This window comes from Lindgomyces ingoldianus (genome assembly GCF_010093535.1).
Source record: "Lindgomyces ingoldianus strain ATCC 200398 unplaced genomic scaffold BDR25scaffold_27, whole genome shotgun sequence".
NCBI lineage: Eukaryota > Fungi > Ascomycota > Dothideomycetes > Pleosporales > Lindgomycetaceae > Lindgomyces > Lindgomyces ingoldianus.
This window is the reverse complement of record NW_022985188.1, coordinates 713,103-733,334: the sequence shown is the minus strand read 5'-3', so window position 1 is coordinate 733,334 and position 20,232 is coordinate 713,103. Positions and strand designations below refer to the sequence as shown.

The window sequence follows — 20,232 nt, the reverse complement described above, 5'->3', positions numbered from 1 at the left end:
AAATTGCAGCATGTTGCAGCAAATTGCAGCATGTTGCAAGCTGGTCGCGCATAGGGCTAGTGCGCGAGGAACTCGGATCGGAAAAACAAAAGCCGAGCAACACGAGTAGAGCAGAAAAAGGATCGACAAATCAATAGAACCAATCAATCATCCCATACATCATATCCAAACCCATCATTCATCTCAGAAAGCCTAGAAACAGTGCTTCAATCTGACAAAGGTACAGCTAGCTACTAGCTGTAGTTAAAGAGAAATTAGAAGATAAAGAGGCTCTTATATAGATACTTACCCCTGCAAAGGCAGAGCAGGCTCTTAAGTTACTACTCTTATATTAAGAACATATAAATAAGATAACTTTTTAGTAGATAAAGACTTTACAGCAGCTGTATACTAAAGTAAAGGCTTAGAAATCTAAGTAGGCTGTCTAGGGCACCCTAGATAGTTAGCTTATGTAACTATTTTGCTATATTAATATTTTAATATAACGATATAATCCTAGCTCCCTGTTTGTATCGCGCCATCAAGAGTTGACTGTACTACCCCCGCACACGGCATCCCCTTCGCAAAGACATTGGCGTCGCGGACATGGGGTACGCTGCTGGGCCCCACGCTTTGCTGATCTGGTACAGAGATATCTGGCTCCTCCTGACATCCTTCAGGCTCTATGAATAAACATGCTGTTTCAACCATTCCGCCACTCCAGCATGCATCTTTTCCGACTTCGCTTTAAGAATCTTTGCTTCCTCGCCTCTAGCCAGAGACTAATTAAAGCCATGCTTAACGCCTTCTATCAACTCCCACCTTATATTCCCTTTCGTCCAACCATTTCTCCCATTCAAAAGCGGCGTCTTCTGGCCCCCCTCCGCAGTCGCAAGATCTTCCGCCATCGCCTCAGCTTCCTTGCAGAGCATATCGTACTCACACCCCAAGAGAGAGATCCTCTCAGGAAGGTCACCTCTCTTTGCAAATATAGGGGACAACAAAGGATCAGTTCAATCAACGCCAGGCTCTAGGTACCCTATGTTAAACATAGGCAATAACCAGGTCAAAAAATCCTTTCCGTCCGGCGCTTAGGTTGCAACGGCCATCTTTTCATCAATAGTAAGCGTGAAATTTGTAACTAGATAGTACGCAGCAACGCCCTAGATACGGCCCTTAACACCCGGCAGTTGCGTTGCCGTGAGTGCCAGATTCCCACCAGCGGAGTAACTGGCGACAGCAACTCAGGATTTGTCAACTAGCAAGCTCTCGTCATCAAGCACCGCCGCAATTGCAGCTGCGCAATCATAAACCGCAATTGGCCATTTGTACTTCGGACCTAGTCGGTACAGGATGCTGACGACGCAGAAGCCATGCGTATGTGCAAGAATCACGTTGTCGACGTCGTCGGACACGGGTTCTGCGATGCAGAATCCGCCGCCGTGGATGTCAATAAGGAGGGGTAAGGGCGCATCGCCAGGCTTGTAGGACTTGGGAATGAAGATGCGCAACTCCTTTGATCCGGCCAGACGGTATGATTTAGTAAATGTGGGCTTTTAGTGTAGCAGGCGTTTGCTAATGGATCAGCACTGGAAGCCAAGAACAGTGGAAACCAAAAGCTTGAAGAGCCACAGCTGCGCAAGGAGGCGCACGCGCGTTAGCAGCAGTAGTGGAGGTGATATTACGGGCTTTTTTAAGAGCTCCATGTTTGTGTGTCCGTCGCAGAGGTAGAGGTGAGGCGGTTGGAGTTTAAAGGTTACAGTCGATCGCGCCGCTAGGTGTTGATGCCAAGGTTCATTCTTAGAAACAGGGGATTGATAATAGCCAGTGCATAAATGATTCTAGATCTCTTAGTGCTGTATTACAGATCGCTACCGAAGACTCCATAGATTTCGTTGCATCCCCATAGTCTTCAAAGAAGTCAAGCACGATGGGAGCCAGGACAGCAGGTGTCTACTGTCTAAGCTATTGGCTGATTATATTGGAATTTCCGACTTTGTCTAATTACAGTCCTTCTTCTTTGACCCTTGCGCCCTAGAATTTTATGCTAGCACTCACATAGAATGAACTATGGGAGACTACATTGCACCGATACGACGCTGGGCAACCGATGCTCGATTGAAGGGAGTCTCTCAAAACGTGGTGGAAAATACGATCCGACTTGCTAGAGGTCGACTGAGCATCGCTATCGTTCTTCTGGAGCCTGTCGCTGATGAAGGATCGTATGAAGAATTGATGCGCCGGTGCGCAACACTCCGTGAAATTGACACCTTGATACAAGGCGCAAAACGCAGAAGGTATTTGCTTGAGGATGTCAGTATTCTTGATGTGAGGGTTCTGATCAGCGAAAGAAGAAGGCAGCGATTCGGCCTGGGTGATGATGTTCTGGAGGCAGCTTACGATGTCTTCCAAGAGGTCGTTGAGTTAAAGCAACCAAAAGTCCTTCTGAGTCTCTAATGTCAGACTAGCACAGCAAGGAACGAGCTTGCAAGGAAAGTGAGCTCTTACATTCATTCGGGTCTCCACCCTGAAAAACTGGAGATCGAGAAACACGAGACCATGTTGGTTCGAGGCTTCCACCCTAGCGTCTACTTGCACTATACTAGCAACTCCGTAGTTGCATCACGGCTGCGAAAACGACTGAAGTTGATAGTGGACTTTGTGTTTGGCAGTATTTGGGCCAGTCCTACCTGCGACGATGATTCTAAGGGCCGACCTCGCCTCCTCAAGTTTGCTATTGAGAGTGGATCCCATGTTCAGGTACAAGCCGGAATCAATCCTGTCCTGAAAGTACGATGAGCACTCCTTTTGATCTAGCTTTACTAACACCGTTATACAGCGCATTCATTACGGCCGGCTGTGCCGAAAAGAGCTAGCCGCAACAGATGGTGTGTCTGACTTGATTCACAATCTTGCGCATACGAACGTTCAAGGTGATCAACGAACGGGTGCACGACAGTGCATTTCTTGGCGTGGTGGACACCAAAAGACGTTTTTTCATCATCGCTGACCTCGTGAGGGAGGTATCGACGAGGGGAAGGGGAATGCTTCTGTTTTAGAATACCGACAGTCTGAACTTTGCTAGTTTCTCAGTCAGTCTCGTCCATCTCGCGGTTCAAGGGAGCCCTGAACCTGCGTACTAGGGATATACATTCCCATCACCTCAGGAATGCAACGTGAATACCTTAAGTTACAACCCGAATCACTTGCCTTCACAGTATGCGGCAGAGGCTCTAAAAGAGATTGCATCTTCTCCCCAGTTCGACAATGACCAAGAAGACGATGGCAAGCATCGCCAAAGGCTATTAGAGCTTGGAGAAATTGTACCTGGTACGACCACAGTGCTCAAGTTGAACAATACCGGGATCATTAATCATTCCCTTTAGGTAGCATACTAATTCGCTCTAAGAATGACAGCCCATTGTCACTCTACCCCTCTTACCTTCCATATTCGACACAGCATACCGTCTTAACAACCACCCAACGTATTCTTGAAGAGTGCTGTTTCGATTTTGTCAAACGTTGGCTGCCATCGATACTCCAAGACAATGGCTGGGACTGTGCTGCGGCAGTGGAGCTAACCAAGTGGACTCGTATCCTCGATAAGCACTCTGAAACCCTTCCAAATCATGCCTTAGCGGTGAGCGGAGGTTCCTTCCATGACATTCTCTTCTCCACGCACAAACTCCGGCATAGTGCGGTCCATCGGCTTCCCACCGCGGCTCGGGGGTTGAATCAGCTAATCGACTCTGCCCTGAGGCTGACAGAAGCCTTGCAAGATCATTTGCGCGTTGCACAGCTTGAAGAGCTTCATTTGGAGATTGGTAGCAAGATCAAGGCTATGGAGTTAAACAAAAATGCTTTAGAGGATGAACTCGCTAGCGAACTTCAAAAAATTTCTCGACAGCGTGAGGAGCTTGACGAGAAGGAACGATCCTTAAGAGCAAAAATGCTCTCTAGCGATTCGGAGAATATGCGGCTAATCAGATCTTTACTCGAAGAATCAGTGAGGGAAATCTTTCACGAGGGGTTTGAATGGCATTCTGCGGTGGAGGACAATGGAGATGACTCGGAAGACCATAATGATGTGGAACACGGACAGTTTCTTATAGAAGTCTCCAAGGAGTACTGAATGTTTAAACCCATAAGTTAGGTCCCCTCCATTTCAGTCACGCTCAGAACAAGCGAACCGGAAGAGCTACATGGAACCACCTATCGTATACCGTCGCATCGATCAAGGCTTTTCTCCAAGCAAAATTGCTCCACGAAAACCCGTTGTAATTTTCCAAAAGTGTGGAATGCCATCGTTACAGAATACATGATAATCATAGCATAGGCATAGGCGTAAGCAACCTCGTCAGCAGTACTACTAGTTAGCAGTATTACTGGTCAGCGACATTACTGGCCAGCGACATTACTGGTCAGCGACGTTGCTGGTCAGCAACATTACTGGCCAGCAGCATTACTTGTCCGCATTATTAACTTACTATTCAGCAGTATCACTAGTCAGCGGCGCGGGCAACCTAAATGACTCTAGTCGTTGAAGAGCCCGAACTCTCTAGATAATCTCTTGCTATCGGTTCCTCGCCTTATCTCTCTATGACTGCGCTCGTCCGAATTTCTCATCTTCTTCTTGTTGTCGATGCTGATTCTTATCCGTTTGGGCGTTAAGGGGAATGGTGGGCTAGGTTACATGCGCGGAGACGTTGAAGCAGGACGGGCCGATGGACAAGCCACAGAAGGCTAAGTACCGTGTTTCATCGCCTAACGCACGGCCCCTTGTAACGCACGGGTTTAAGATGTTACCCCTATTAACTTTTAAAGCTGTACAGCTTTATAAAGCTTATAAAATAAAGCAGTTCTCTAGAGTTATAAAAAAGCTTACTAATTAATTAATCTATTATACAAGAAACTTTTTAGAAAGGTTAATCTACCTACTATGTTAACTTTAGGCTAGAGTAGGCGCAGCAACCTCTATAACTAATTTATTTTTAATATAATCTTTTTCCTTATCTTTATTGCTAGTAACTAGTGTAGAGACTTTTTTTTTACTTTTATTAGCTAATTAAATGTCCTTTTAGAGTTGCGTAGTAGCTTTTTAAGTAAACTTTACTTTTTTTTTTAAGCTGCCTTAACATGCTGCTTTTAGAGTTAGATTTCTTTTACTACTACTTTTATACACTTCCTCTTTTTTAGCATACACGCTTTTTTTATTTTCTTTGCCTTTTAAGCTTTATTTTTTATTCTTTTTAAGTTATAAAGCCTTCTTATTAGCTTTTTTTTAAGCTTAGAAATTACATGCTTTACATACTTTATTTAGTAACTAAAAAACTACTTTACTATTATACTTAGGTAAGGCTTTAAGTAGGAAAGGCTTTTACACTAGTAGCAACACTTTTTATTAAAAAAAGCTTATTTAAAATATTTAACTTTATGCTAGAGCAAGTTATTATAATATAAAATTATATAAATAGTTTAACTAAGCTAGTGTAACTGCTTACTATAAATATTATTCATAACTTAGTGTAAAATTCTTTTAATCTTCTTCTAATTAAAAGCGCTTAGTACTAAAGTAGTACTATTACTAAAGAATAGCTAGTCTTTTTTTTAATGTTAAATTATACTAAAATTACTTCTAGATTAAATAAAGATAAACTATATGTTTTAAATGCCTTAAAAATAGTATTTAATTTAAATAATATTAGCTAGGCTTTATTAAACATGTAAAAAAAAGTTTTTTTTATAATAGTTAATAGTTCTTAGCACCTGTATATAAAATCTGCTAGCTTAGCTAAGTAGGTAGTTAATAGAAGCTTAAACATGCAGACATCTAGAGGCTGCAGAGTATAGGTTAAATAAGGTAGATAGATAGCTAAGAAGATCTTATTATTATTATAATACTTAATAAAATCTATAGTAACATGCAATTTATAGCTATCTAAGACTAATAGTTAATAGGAGTGTTAGGTCTTTTATTTTATTTCCTTATTAAACACCTATTTAAGCTATGTAAGGCCTAGCTTATTACTTGTCTACCTACTAAAAGATAAAAAGAAAAAGGCCTTATGTTTATTAGAGTTAAAGTTTTATAACTAGGTGTCTTATATGTTGCTTAAAACAGCCTAATAAATTAGTGCTAGTGTAAGAGAAGTCCTATTAGCTGTAACGGCGCAGGCAAGACAATAGGTCTGAACGCGGTGTGAATCCACTCAGAGGCATATAGGAGTGCGTGGGGACTCAGAAACCTGGGGTTTCTATTAACACCTATTAGCCTTGTACAAAAGGATATAGGAAAACTACTAAGCTAGCTATAAGAAGGGTGCGACTATATACTAATAGGAAAAGGGGTACAGCAGGGGGCAGGGTAGGGGTTAGACCTAATCTAGTACGTGTTTAGGCCTAATGCAACACGCAGTCTTCTTAGCTAGAATAAGGTTATTACCTTGTTACACTACTTCCCTTCCTGTAGGCTAATAGTCCTAATTAGCAATAGTTCTTTGCTACGCTTGCGTAATATCTAATACTAGCGCTATGCGTATACGCTCTCTCAAATAGTAATCTGTAATTATGTTAAGAACTGTCTATTATTAAAGCTTGCTATTGTGTAAACGTTAGGTCTCTAGCGTATATAAGGCTTTATCTAATTAAGTCTAGTTGTATGTATAGCATTACTATCTAGTAGCTATTATATATGCCTTTATGTATTCTAGTAAAGTAATGGCTTATAGTTTTTACTAAGACTACTAGCTTATGTAACTTTTTATACTATACAACTTTTATTGTAATGCTTACTAGCCTAAGAGCTTTTATAGTTATAGTAATATACACTTTTATAATAAGCTTAACACTTTATTTATAAAAATATAAAGCGCTTAATCTTTCCTTTACATAGTTATGCTAAAATTTAAGACTAAATTCTCTTAATTATATGTATTTAGCACTATTGCTATAAGGTCTAGCTACCTTGTAGTAACAGTATAGAGCTACAACGCTAGGTTGCTGCGTCTACCTATTATGTTACTAGTCTACATATTTAGCATTTTATTTTACTTATAATGTTTATGTTGTTATTTATCTTCTTTAGCTTCTTTAATAATTAACCTCTAGCTAGAAAAGCTTTTAGCATTACATTTAAGCTTATTACTATAAAGGCTATAGCTATGCATAACCTGTACAAACTAGCTCTGTTGCGCACTAGCTCTATAGGCTTACTAAGCACGTGCTGTACAAGCTGAGTACGCCTAGCGTCCAGCTATCCATGCGATAGCTCTCCGCCTAATATGGTATGTTAGAGAGCTAGGGAATCACGCGTACAGTTTAGGGAGCTGTCACTCACGCTCGCGCCTAACTACTAGCATAGCAATGCTTCTAGCAAATAGCAACTACTCTTAAGCTTTTTATATACAGACAACACTAGTAATAGTGTTTTAAAGTACTTATACTTTTTTTAACATAGTTTTTTTTTACTAAGGTTTTCTAGAGTTCAGTTACTAGAGATAGGTACTGCTTAGGTATAACCTGTACAGTTACTACCGCAGGTCTACCTATAGCTAGTACAAGCTTTGTAGCTAACTACATACTCTTTTTTCTTACTAGGTTTTTAATAAAGCTAGTTACACTACTTATGTACATAGAATTTAGCACTACCTATTCTTTTCTAGGTCTTAGGACAAGCTCTAAGAAGAGGGGAGGCTATGTCACAGTTATGTTACAGCTATCCAACCCCTAAGTACCCTAGGCTTGGCACGGAGTATATAGGCTCCTCGGCCTCTGTACCTCTGCCTCCGACCCTAAGGTTTACTCTCTCTCTTGTAGCTCTACTACACACCCCTATCTTGTATTCCCTCTCTGTGCCTCGTGCTTCCTGCTTGATACCTCTTATAGCAGGCGTGTACAGCCTACTTTTTAGCTTTAGAGATAGCCTACTAGGCTATTTAGTATAGCAATTTTAGGTGAATTGTAATAATATTATTATATACTAGCACAAGTTTAGTTTTTTAGTAAGAATTTAATTTTACCTAGGCGCTAGTATCGCACTAACAAGATTATTGTATTAATGTAAACTTCTCTATTAAGAGTCTATTGTACTTTACTAAATCTAATTAGAAATAGCTTATAAAAATAGTAGAATATAGCTAAAGGCTATCTTGATTACTTATTAAAATCTAACCTAGTTTAGACGTACAGTAGTAGGGCTATACTAATTCTTAGTTAAGCTAGTGTATAGTAAAGAAGGTTTGTAATTACTATATTATCTAAAAATTTATAAAAGTCTTTTAGACAGCTAGACAGAGGAAGCGTTTTCAAGCCCCAATTGGCTGGCTTCGTTAGTAGAGGTGCTAGTAGGGGTCCCCTTCTAGTCGCAGGGGGAGAGGGTTCTTAGGGTCTCCGAGCTTCTCTGCACAGTCGGCTGAGCACCTGAGATAAGGATACCATTAATAAGGATACCATTAGAAGGGTATTCGAGCTAAGCCGAAGAAGAGTACTCTGAAACTCCGTAGATGCTTCCTTTACATTCCGCAATGCCTATACGAATTGCGGTACCATTTGCCTCACAAACAGAAGAATATTATAGAATGAAGAGCCCAACGATAAAAATCACCATAGAAATGATCGACGACTGGCCTTCCACTCGTCTAACGGCCTCATTCCCAGTGTATAGCGGCCCGTTGTACCCGACCGTGCAGCTCACGCTAGCATTCCATCCCGCTGTCGTTCCATTGCTTCCTGGATAGCAATATGAGTACGTAGAATACGATGCTGTAGTAGGTATCGGGAAAGGTCCCGGCCCGGTCTCTGATCCCATTATCGTCGGACTTAGAACCGAAGGGTTTCCGGGATTTGCTGAAGGATTTCCTCCCGCTCCAGTCTCTGCGGGACCTCCTGTTGGCCCGGGATAGCTTGGATCTATGATGCCCGAGGAAGCGCTTGGTGCGAAAACTCCCGTTGGAGCTTCCGTACTGGTGGTCGGACTGGTCTGAATTGACTTCGTGAGAGGGCTTGAAAGAACGGCAGAGGGGCTAGTTGACGTGGGTGAGGTGGTTGGAGTTTGGGCAATCGCACTCGTCGTGAAAGGCCTACATGTTCCATCAAGGGCGTCAAGGACGAGTTTCAGGTAAGAGTCGGCGCATGAGGTATCCGTGCAACCATTTGAAAAGGGGATGAAGGAATTGCAGTTGCAAGCACCTAACGCAAAGTCAGTTCCTACAACCTCACCCCCAACGTGAAAGAATGGTATGAGAACTTACAGCTAAAATCTAGGATCTTACATCTACATCGTGCGAACGCTGTCGTTATGCAAGATTGCTGCGAAACATTAGACCTAGCTTAGTCCAGTAATTGGGGACTTCCTAATAAATGTTTGACTTACCGCACATACTGGTAACTTCCCAATCTGCTCTGCCGGGCTCTGCGCCGTGACCTCTTCTGCTGCAAACACTAGAAAGGCACATATCGTGTACAAAGAGTGTGCTTTCATCATTCTGTAACTAGAGAATCTACTTACTTCAGGTCGAGAGAAATCTCAGCCTTGTAACTTGTCTTCTGTCCAAGGAGCGATCGTTTTGAGCCTCTTCACAATCATCTTTGGTCTCGACTCAGCCTCCCTAACACGTTTTCATAGTGGCGAAACGCAGCGGCAAGGTTCATTTCAACACAGCTTGACGAGCACGAAACGTACTCGCCTACCCCCTTATGTCTCTCCTCTAGAACGCTGAGCAAATATGGCTCGGTTGGTTGGGGTCGAGCATGATGGGCTTGGCAATGGTCTGAGATACAGCTGATCGGCATTCACTCGCCGGATCTGGGGAAATTTGACGAGCAGGCTGGCGCTAAAGAAAAGAGGGGTTTAGAGAAGGACACTCTAGCCTTGTCGATTACACTTGGACCGCCTGAAATATTTCTTATGATTGCAAAATGGTGATCTCCTGTCGACTTTTGAAAGCGCGTTTCAGTCTAGCATTTTCTAATTTCAGCAATTTGGCCTCTTGTTCAACCATAAGTCGATTAAATACCAACATAGTGGTACGTACGGGAGCGATCTTCTCCACATGCTTCGCCGTTCCTTCCAGAGGATTGGAAAGCTTTGCGCTTGTAAAATTCCCTCCCGTGCCTCCGCCCCAGCCTCGCTTGGCATAACTTGCGATATCGCCATGTTGCTGCCTCCTAATTCAGCCTTTGCAGCCTTCAATAAACGGCCCCTTAGTGATGCAGGGGACAGGATTGACGTGATTGCTCCTGAGTCCACGCTGGGGGCCTGTGATGCAGCTGCAGGCATCCCGCTCCATGCTTGGCATTTAGACACGCGTTTGGGCTCCCTTCATGATGGTTAACATCTCCGAGGCCGAATGTTGGCCTACTCTCAAGATTCTGCGTTGATTAGTCTAATTTCTAACCTCCCTTGGAATTTCTCGAAATGGGGACTCTCATGTCTTTCAGCAATCTCAACTCTTTCCAGATCCTCACATTTCTCCTTCTGCTCTCTAAAGTAGCCTCACAAAAATGCGGCTCACTCGTAACGTATCGCCAGCATGCTGATCTCCTTCAGAATGCACCCAAATGTCTCCACGACGGTTGCACCGCTGGCCAAAATGCAAGCACAATCTCCTCTCCATGCTCTCAGTCCTCCCCTTGCTACGTATACTGGAACATGTTCGTCGAGCAATTTGACCAAAAGCACTCTTGGTGCAGCAACTGTGCCTCCGACCTTGCCTGTCGCATCGATGGTTGGCCGGTGCTGAATGCCACCGCTGTCTGTGATTCCACTCCCAACCAATTGCTCTTTGGTGGAGAGAAGAGTGGATGTTGCTTGAACGATGACGAGCCATTTCAACTTGCGAACTGGACGGGGAAACTCTGTAATGGGAGTGAGTGGAGGCAGCCATTTGATATCTGTGGAGGCATGGCTTGTAAAGATTGGCACGAATGGATAATGCCTTGGAACTGGACGGTTCAATCCTCCCTCGTCCCACCGGATCAGCAGAAATGTACGCCGCCGTCGAAATATCTCGGGGTATACGGCATCGAACAGTTCTTCTGGCTTTTCTGCTCTATCTTCGTTGGCTGTATCCGACTGTTACTTGCGCGACACGAAGAGGAAACCAACAATACAGTCGTAAGGTATTGGGCCATTTCATTCTGGCGTACCATCCGGTTCAAACAAAATGGTAAAAGAGTTGAGCTCGAAGGTGAACACTTGAGACCACCATGGACAGACAAACTAGCATGGGGATTCCCAGTGGTAATGGGTTTGTTCATGGCTGGGGCAGAACTAGGCTTCAATTTCCTCGCCGCATGGCTGGTTCAGAGAAAAGACGGGTACAACCACATCCCCATGTGGAAGCTGGCACTGCTCTTCTGCTGTCGTCCCCGGCTGTCGTGGCTTTCTTGTGTGCTAGCTCTCCTATCGAAAGATACACTCGTTAAGATATTCAGGTTTAGACCTGGCGGTGATGGTTTATGGGCTGCGAAGCTAGTTCTTTCGTCTGTGGCTGTAACATCCGCGGTCACGGAAGCTACCATGCAACTTCTTGGTGCCTATTTCCTCGGGCGAACCGCACAGATCGGAACGGAAAGAGGCTTCTACTACATCCACCACCTTCGGCCTAAACTTCATGGGAGAGACGCACGACATATGTATCTCGGAGCTCTCTTCTGGGTCATGGTGTGTATTCCTCTGTTGGCTGTATGGTTCGTGGTTGCACTCTTCTATACTCAAGTCTACCACAAAGTAGCAAGTTGGCGAAGAGACATCTTCCATTGGTTGCGACCCAAAGCAGAAAACCTCCCTAAGCCATTGGCACGAGGAGCGGTGATATGGGCTCTTGATAACATCAACCCAGATCCGACGGGTGCTCCACGGTCAAAGACGCAGCGTATGCCATCAATTCGAGGCGGCGATGGGCAAGTGATGCCAGCAGACTCGGACCAACCGATGCGTTTATATAATGACTCACCGTACGATCAACCAATGCCCTACGGTGGCCCTGGAACAGGAGATCTATTTGGTGACGATTCGCAACCTATGCCAGTACTCCGTACTAGTCCTTTACCCCGGAGTCCGTATTCTCCGCTCTCGCAACAAGATCTTGACGACCAGATTATGCCAATTCCTCGCGCTGCCTCGGGCTCAGGATACGTGCATACACCCGTGCACGGTTCAGGCAGCGTTCAACGCCGCGCACCAAGCGGAAGTGGAAATCAATATAGTTCGCTTCCGCAGCACGTCAATGAGGATGATGACGATGACCAAGCAATGGCCGTACCCTCAAGCTCCTCGCACCGCCGCCTCCACACTCCGGAAATGTCAGAGATCCACCGCCCGGGTAGAGCCCAGGACAGTCGCTATACTCCACTCTCTGTCACACCGGGGACTTATCAGTCCACGGACAACATTGTCCCACCCTCGACTAGTGGGTCAGGATCGGGTTCATCCCGCCGTCGTAGAGATTATCCGAAAGGAGTGACCCGGACGTTCGAGGAGTGGGAACCGCTAATTGTTTTCGCTGGGTTCTTTCTCGGCTTGCTGTCTTTTGCGAGCCAGTGGCTATTTTGGGATGGATTCGTAAAGGCAGCCGGGGATAAGTTTTGTCCGCCAAATGTATTGCATTTCGGAGGTGCTTGGTGGGCGGCGAGTTTACTTTGTAAGTTGAGCGATAAACCTCGACTTGAAAATACAGCTAATAAAGGATCAGATGTCGGATTCCCTTTCTTCGGGTACTAAGTATTGATGTATGAAAACCCCAATAAGTAGGCAATTTCGTGTCATAGGCGCTCGAGATAGTTTACGAGAGATGTATTGGAGTTTCTGGTTAAGTCCGTGGAGGGAGGCTCAGGATGCGGTCAACCTTGGAATACAGCTTGTTAATGCGTACCATAGAACATCACCAGGGAAGGCAGAATCTCGGGTTGTTACAAAAGGAAAAACGTTAAGATAGTATAATATAAAAATTTCCCCTTTGTCCGACCCTAATATATTTTGTTGCACTACGAAGCACTGAGTATTCAGAAAATTAGCATGATGATTAAGGCCCACTATTGGACCCATAAAAGACTACGGGGACAGTGCAAATGCAATAGAGCAAATGCATTTGAAGATGATATTGTATATGACAGAACTACAAGAGACAATCGATAGTACCAGCCGCCCCACCACCCCCAGCTTCAAACCCACGGACCTCTCGCCGGCCGAATCATTGGATTCTCACACACAACAACCTTCGCCTTACACAACACTCTCTTCGCCGCCGAGTACTCTTTTCCATTTGAGTTACCTTCTCGGAACAACGCAGGCTGAACAATTAATTCCACGCACGGGTCCGCAAACTTATTTGCACCGCCTTTGGCTTGTGCTGGACCATACACCTGGGTCATCTCCATATCTTTCCATCTGAAGCCATGAACTGGCGCTTCTTGCTGGGTATAGTCAGCCCACTGCTCACAGTAGATCCAGCCACGTTGCTGTTGTATCTCTGCATCAAGTGAAATAGCAGCGACGATAATCTCATGTAGCTCATCGCCGAAGACTTCCTCTGCTTTCGCGCGTTCGGATTCCTTGCGGGCTATGAAAGGGGCTACTGTGTTTGTGACCTCAGTGATGAGATCATTGACGTGAGAATGTACGATTCTATGTTTCGTTGCTTTCATGGAAATGAGCATGATCGCGGTTGTTGAGCGCCACTTGTGGAAGTTCTGGGCTTCAGCTTCCTGGCGTTTAGCCTCGCTCACGTCGTCCCTTGACCGGTCTCTTCGTCTTAAGGGCCGTAACTCTCCCTTTAGATTGGCCAAAGAATCACGCATACCGCCTGCCCAATATAGTCCTTCGGAGAACTTGCTGGCATGATCGAAAACCTTGTTATTGAGAATCCACCAAATGAAGGCTTGGATAAGAAGTGGTCGGTAGTTTTCCGAGCTGATGTATTGCGTGTAGTCCGGCGTGAGTTGCATCAAGCATCTCGGTGCACATACATCAAATTTCCCTTTCCCACGAGATGCCATCGCTCCACTGTGTCGAGATATTTTGCCGGCGAAAAATTTGGTAGAAATGTTCTGGATTTTAGAATGCAAATCGGTCCACTGCTCAACGAACCAGCGGTCATCAACTTTACTGTTCAGCTGAGACTTGAATTGCATGAGTTCGTTGGTGACATTCTGGACATTCTTTTGGCTTTGCTGGAGGTCTTCCTGAAGCCTGATAATTTGCTGCGTCATGTTTGCAGCGTTGTTGACTTCTAAATCGCGGGAAGTGCGAAGGTCTTTTAGCTCCGCATTCAGGCCTTGGATACACATGTTCTTTTCTGTAACGATATGCTCAATCTCACTCTCGCGGGCTACCGCTCTATTGACCGCACTCTCATCCTCCCTGAGTTGCTCTTTCATGGCGGCAAGCCTGCTCTTCAAATCGATATTTGCTTGCTGCTCTTCTTTGAACCACCTCCAGTGCTTCCCAGATATCAATTTTTCGTCTTTGAGCTCTTCCTTAAGTCTCGTATTCTCTATGAGCACTAATTTCATTCTTTCTTGGAGGTCTTGAACATTCTGGAGATCCCCCAACTCTTCACGATAGACTGGGCAACCATTTCCATTTGGGATCGTTGGTGGATCTGTGGTTTGCCGCGACAGTGGCGCTAATTCTCCTAGCTTAGGCGTAGATTGAAGAGCTTTCCTAGGAGGAATTATAGTACCGGGTAACCCTATTGGTTCCGTCGTTTCGTCAACTTCGCTGTTGATCTTAAGTGGCGGAGGGAGCGAGGTTTCACCTTGCGGCCCATTCGATTCGTTAGTGTCTATTGTTCTCGCTGTATACTTGTTTTCCATCTCTAGCATCTCCATCCTGCTTAATTCATATCGATCATTCACCGGAGGTAGAATAGATTGTGCGGTGGGTGATCTAGCCAGAGCCGTCGGAGGTCCTTTAGGAGATGCTGGTGCTGTTAAAGGTCCATCCTGACTTTGTTGATTTGTGGTGTCTGCTTTCTGTCCATCTTTGTTGCGATGTTTGCCAGAGAAAGGGAAATCTTTCAAAGCACTGAACGAAAAGCTTTGAACCTTCTCCTTTTTCAAAACCTTTTTATCGTGTGGAGAGGCACCAGCTTCGGCCATCGCGATCCAGCTTCAATGCTGCGAGGGGAGGAAGAGAGAACTGGGGCTGGTAACCCGGCTGCAAATCCCAGAGCGAGATATGACGACGCGTCGATTCGACAACGGGACTGCGGCAGCCAGGATTTAGCAATGTTTGGAAAGATGAGTGCTGATCAGGTCTCGATGAACCGGAAGCGCTTAGGAGAACGATCATTGAGTCTAGACAATGATCTTCTGACACGAGGTCGCGGCTGAGACGCTGACAAAAGTCAGACTGGCGGGATTTTAGGTCTCAGCCGCAATACAATGCGAGTGCGATTAACTGCGATTGAGGGCGGGAGAAGCAGCTTTCTTTTCTTGGCGACCTACTCTGCAAGTTGTCTTGGGAAGCGCCCTGCAGCTGAGCAGACAAGCCATCATATCTCGACGGCATGATTCGATAGGCAACAGCCCATCAGGTGGCTGTTCGACAATTTCCCTGACTGCTTTCCAAGTTCGCGGAGAGAACCATAATGGGCGAGCAGGCTGAATCGACTGCGAGGGACCGATCGATGCATACGATCTTGGCGTGTGGCTGCCAAAAAACGCCACATCCGTCCAAATGGGGTCTCAATAGAGAGGATTGGATTAAACCGCCATGCACATAACGAGAGTTCGAATCGCAAACCTCGTAGCTGCTTGCCGAGAACTCCATTTTAGAACGGCCTAGCCGCACATAGGCTGCCTGAAACAACCTGGCCTTGTCTAGCAGCTGGAGACGGAACAGACGGAAGCACTGCATCCACTCTGCCATCTGCTAGCCACCCCTCCTGTGATTCATCGGCTAATTTTCACTGTTGAGCAGCGTTAATATACCTCCTAAAACCGAACATGAGCTGCTCACCGTGAGCATGTCGGAAGAACTTCAAGATCAACCCCTTGAGTACAGGGGGACTCCCCCACCTGTGACTAGGGGGCCTCCTCCACTTCCTCCTACAACACAGTCGGAACCTAATCTTCGCCGTCCGTCACCATATACGTATGTGACGTCGTCTCTGTCTAGCCATTCGCGCTTTTCTTCGGTAGCATCTCCTCGATCCTTAACGTCGTCCCGCACTTCATACAGTGCCGGCGAAGTTGAGCAAAATCATATCAACATTGGTATTGATTTTGGAACGACGTGAGCCAAAAACCCTTCAAAATGCAGGGAGAAGGAGCTAACAGGGCTCTAGCTATTCGGGTGTAGCCTGGGCTATCTCAGGTGCGCAAGAACCAGATATTAACGTTGTGACGACCTGGCCGAACGCACCGACCGAGAGCTGGAGCGTGAAAGTTCCAACTGAGATATGGTACAAGGAGGGAGAAGCATTCAAATGGGGATACTCTGTACCTCCGGAGGCGGAGCCGTTGAAATGGTTTAAGCTTCTTCTCATACCAGATGCAGAGATGCCTCAAAAGATTCGGGATGCGAAAGAGATCAGAACCACCAAACGACTTCTGCAAAAGCTAGGCAAGTCGCTTGAAGACGTTATCGCAGATTACCTTCAAAGGATATGGGAATGTGCATTGATTGACATAAAGCAGCAACAAGGGTCAAGCGCTGACAGTATGCCATTACGGATTATTATGACTGTTCCCGCGAGCTGGACAAAGGATGCACGGAATCAAATGAAGAGCGCTGCTATTAAAGCCGGCTTACTGAGTCGCCGGATCGGCGTCATGGACACCAAGTTCGAATTCGTGGGAGAGCCAGAGGCAGCAGCCCTTGCCGCGTTCTTCGACGGAAACGTTCGTCGATCAATGAATGTCAGTATTTCCACACTGGTGATTGGTGAAGATAGGCTCAGTAATGATAGGCTGGTGATATAATTACCATTTGCGATGCTGGTGGAGGAACGGTGGTAAGTTAGCAACCCCAGCCAAGTACGGTGCCTCACATTATATTTATTAGGACACTGTTACATACGAAATTGAGCGGATCTTGCCGAATGTACATCTTGGTGAATGCATAGCCGGTGACTGTAAGTGAGCGGTCTCGCTCGTGGATAGGCAGAGACTTACTGCGAATTCTAGCGGACTTGTGTGGGGCCACTGCTCTCGACGGTGGGTTCCAGGAACATATGGATGGAATGATGGGGAAGGACAAATTGAGCAAAATGACACCAAGAATATTCTCCGAGCTAATGTATATGTGGGAGCATAACATCAAGCGCCAATATCAGAATTCAACCTCGGAAATCGTCGCAAAGCTCCCTCACGAGGTAGCAAAAACGATAAAAAATCCTCTCAAGATATGGAAAAAAGGAAATGGTAGTAAACAGCTTGTAGGTGATGCAATGAGATATACATCGTAAGCTAGTCTTCCTAATCATACGAACCACGTGCTGACATGATGGGGACAACTAGGGCTGATATCAAGAAAATCTTTGATCCAGTGATGAGAGATATCCTAACTCTCACGAATCGACAGATTACTGAAACCTTGAGAAGGAAGAAAAAGAAACCGAAAGCGATTCTCTTGGTCGGTGGGCTTGGCTCGAATAAATTCCTGTACCAAAGGCTTCATGCCGAGTACTCCACTGGAGACGTGGATCTGATCCAGCCACAAGGCAACAAGGCGTATGACTTCGCAGGTTTACGGGGAGTGACATGGCTAACCAGATGATTAGGTGGGCGTCTATCTGTCGCGGTGCTGCAATAAAGGGAATGACCTTCGACAACTACGATGATGGCCAAGTCATGCCGGTCCCTATGGTGACGTCTTACATCTCAAAAGCACATTACGGCATTGTGTTCAAGGTGCCTTTCGACGCGTCGAAACATCCAGAGGAGGATAGGAGGTTTGATCAAGCCACAAACCAGGACCTAGCCTACAATCAGATGCAGTGGTACGTGTCAAAGGTACGCTCCAAACAAAGCTCAATGGGGTGACAGCAGGATGCTGAAGCAAACAGGGAGATGACGTGTCCCAAGGAAACCCAGTAATCCTATCATGGCAAAAGTTCCAGCCAGACTCCAGGCCATGCACCAGCCTCTCCGTAAAGATATTCGAGTGTGAGGCAAACAATGCACCCAATCGGATGACCAGCGAAGTTCAGGAGTGTGAGACTATCATTTTTCCGATTAACTGGGCTAGTCTGGCAGTGAGCGAGGGAGCAAATGGTCAACGCTTCCGGAGAGTTCAGTTTGACTTGAAAATGACGATGTTAGGGCTAGGCAAGTTGGATTTTGAAACCTTTGTAGACGGGAAGATGGTTGCACGACAGAACGTAAGAGTAAAGGTTGGAGATGGGGGGCTTTCCATGCATTGAAGAACGAAGGACAAAACGCAATATGTACGAAAATGAAGCAAGAGAGGGTAAAACGGTTACTTAGGCGTTTAGGTGAAAAGGAATGAAAGGAAGCTTGAAGTCAAACCAGATCAGGACCTCGGGATGTTTAGCGAGTTTAGTCTAGCCGAATGAGGCTAGTGTTATTTCGCACCTCACCCAAATAAACACAAACTCCAACCCCGTGTTCCCCCTCCCGTCAGGGCAACGTGTGAAGCATTCATATGGGTCATAGCTTACTTTAGCCTTCGCATAGAGTTAATTATCATTGATGGGCTAATTGAACCTCTAACTCACCTTCAGATTGTTGCCGCCTGGATCTAATCCTGGATCTAATTCACCTTCCGCTCTGAGTTTCAAGCAGCTGCACCCCACTTTTGGCGCTTAGTGCTTTGGAGGACACTTCTCACAGCCGGTGCCAGCTTCTACAATTGCAGGCATCCGCTTTACGTTAGCCAAGTATGACGTCATCGTTTTCCGCCAAGCCTAGCTCGACAACCGGCGACACGTCGCCTTCGCCTCTCAACTCGGGAAGCTCGATGAATCTACCCCCTATATAAAAGCCGGTCGGAAAAATAGGCTCGTACCTTATACGGAGCTCTTTGATGTGAGCAATCTTGACGATGATTGGAACATCGTGTCGACGGACAGTCTGCGATATCAGCTTGGGCTTGGCAACGGCCTATTCCACGTGGACTCTGTCTTTAACCCTACTGCGGGTTCACCAGCTGTCCCCAAAGAGCATAGGTGGTGCCACAACGTTTGCGGATACACAGACAGCGTATGAGGACTTAGATAGGGAGACGAAGGAGACGATTCAAAACTACGTGGCTGATCACTCGTTGTGGCATTCCCGGCGCCTGGCTGCCCCTGACTGCGAGTTCCTGAAGGGGATGTCCCCGAAGATCACTCTATGGGCCGCCACAACCTCGTTCAATCGCATGAACCGTCTAGCAGGACCAATCTCTACGTCGCCCACCATGCGCATCACATTGAAAGCTTAGGGAAGGAAGAATGCCAGGCATTGATTAGAGAATTGCTGAGATTCACGACACAGGACAAGTATGTGATTGAAGTTGAATGGAAGAGTAACGGCGACATCACCATTTGGGTAAGACATGCCGTCTCATATTCTGACACGACAACAGGCCAATTAAGAGATGTAGGACAACACGTGGGTCCTACACAAAGCCTGTCGTAGGTCTTTTGAGAGAAAATACGTCCGCGGCATGAGAAAGGCTACAGTCCACAACTCTTCGTCCAATGCTTGGGGTCTCCATTACAATTTTTAACTGGGTTCCCTCAGAAAAATATATCCTGTAGGGTACAAGAGATACTTTCGCCCAAGCAGCGTTACCCAGAAATTATGCCTTCTAAGCTCATATTAGTAGCTATTTCGAACCCACATTCCGGCGTTTATCGAAGCAATAAAACATGCACGAACATATACTGGAGCAATTCCTGTCGGTAGCATCGCCAAATAGTATCAAAATTATCGGCAGTGCCTGAATAACGCAAGCAGATTTCTCGCCCTTTCTCTTTTTTTTTCACATCATAACATCTTGAGTTTGTTTTTATCTCGAATTTCAATAAATCCAGATCCAAGGCGTATAGCCAGGAAAGTCTAATATCCAGCACAATATCTTTTTATTCAGTCACACCTTCCAGCTAACCCATTCGTTCAATTAGTTGCCTTGTGCACAGTCTCTCATTTTCATCTCTTGTTGAAGGATTGGCATCGTGAAAGCCCCTTTCATTGGGGCTCCTGCGGCTATAGGGCCTTAGTGTCGTGGATGCTCAAGGTGGTGGCAGGCCAGGTGTTAGCCGTCCTAGTGGTGGTACTAGCGGTGCAAGTCCCGGTGAAGGC

At 45.7% G+C, this 20,232-nt stretch overlaps 6 protein-coding genes across 6 annotated transcripts; 3 read left to right on the top strand and 3 right to left on the bottom strand.

The window, feature by feature from the left end:
- Nucleotides 1-495: 495 nt before the first annotated feature.
- On the bottom strand, nt 496-1,880 carry BDR25DRAFT_358220 (uncharacterized protein; the record flags this gene model as incomplete). The annotated part of the gene is made up of 9 exons (XM_033695910.1): nt 496-724; nt 802-917; nt 956-1,009; nt 1,042-1,069; nt 1,163-1,209; nt 1,239-1,493; nt 1,570-1,679; nt 1,740-1,753; nt 1,855-1,880. The coding sequence occupies 9 exons, from the start codon at nt 1,878-1,880 to the stop codon at nt 496-498; spliced, it is 879 nt and encodes a 292-aa protein (XP_033544807.1).
- A 1,502-nt stretch (nt 1,881-3,382) lies between these two features.
- Nucleotides 3,383-4,111, top strand: BDR25DRAFT_233446 (uncharacterized protein; the record flags this gene model as incomplete). The annotated part of the gene is made up of 1 exon (XM_033685438.1): nt 3,383-4,111. A coding segment is annotated over one exon (729 nt), but the record flags the coding sequence as incomplete, so codon positions are not given.
- A 4,372-nt stretch (nt 4,112-8,483) lies between these two features.
- Nucleotides 8,484-9,668, bottom strand: BDR25DRAFT_344680 (uncharacterized protein). The gene is made up of 3 exons (XM_033693962.1): nt 9,350-9,668; nt 9,228-9,285; nt 8,484-9,165 (listed from the first exon to the last, which is right to left on the bottom strand). Exons 1-3 carry the CDS (start codon nt 9,458-9,460, stop codon nt 8,549-8,551), a joined length of 786 nt encoding a protein of 261 aa, XP_033544805.1. The 5' UTR covers nt 9,461-9,668; the 3' UTR covers nt 8,484-8,548.
- A 619-nt stretch (nt 9,669-10,287) lies between these two features.
- BDR25DRAFT_60805 (uncharacterized protein) lies at nt 10,288-12,884 on the top strand. Its single transcript, XM_033698812.1, has 2 exons — nt 10,288-12,620; nt 12,672-12,884. The coding sequence occupies exons 1-2, from the start codon at nt 10,394-10,396 to the stop codon at nt 12,698-12,700; spliced, it is 2,256 nt and encodes a 751-aa protein (XP_033544804.1). The 5' UTR covers nt 10,288-10,393; the 3' UTR covers nt 12,701-12,884.
- Nucleotides 12,742-15,838, bottom strand: BDR25DRAFT_358215 (uncharacterized protein; the record flags this gene model as incomplete). Its single annotated transcript, XM_033695909.1, has 9 exons — nt 12,742-12,807; nt 12,865-12,879; nt 12,945-12,963; nt 13,035-13,156; nt 13,213-15,088; nt 15,120-15,331; nt 15,363-15,379; nt 15,423-15,591; nt 15,617-15,838. The coding sequence occupies 9 exons, from the start codon at nt 15,836-15,838 to the stop codon at nt 12,742-12,744; spliced, it is 2,718 nt and encodes a 905-aa protein (XP_033544803.1).
- BDR25DRAFT_266432 (uncharacterized protein) lies at nt 15,750-18,532 on the top strand. The gene is made up of 8 exons (XM_033686984.1): nt 15,750-16,216; nt 16,269-16,842; nt 16,893-16,937; nt 16,988-17,057; nt 17,110-17,386; nt 17,443-17,655; nt 17,706-17,937; nt 17,991-18,532. The coding sequence occupies exons 1-8, from the start codon at nt 15,948-15,950 to the stop codon at nt 18,345-18,347; spliced, it is 2,037 nt and encodes a 678-aa protein (XP_033544802.1). The 5' UTR covers nt 15,750-15,947; the 3' UTR covers nt 18,348-18,532.
- Nucleotides 18,533-20,232: the final 1,700 nt, after the last annotated feature.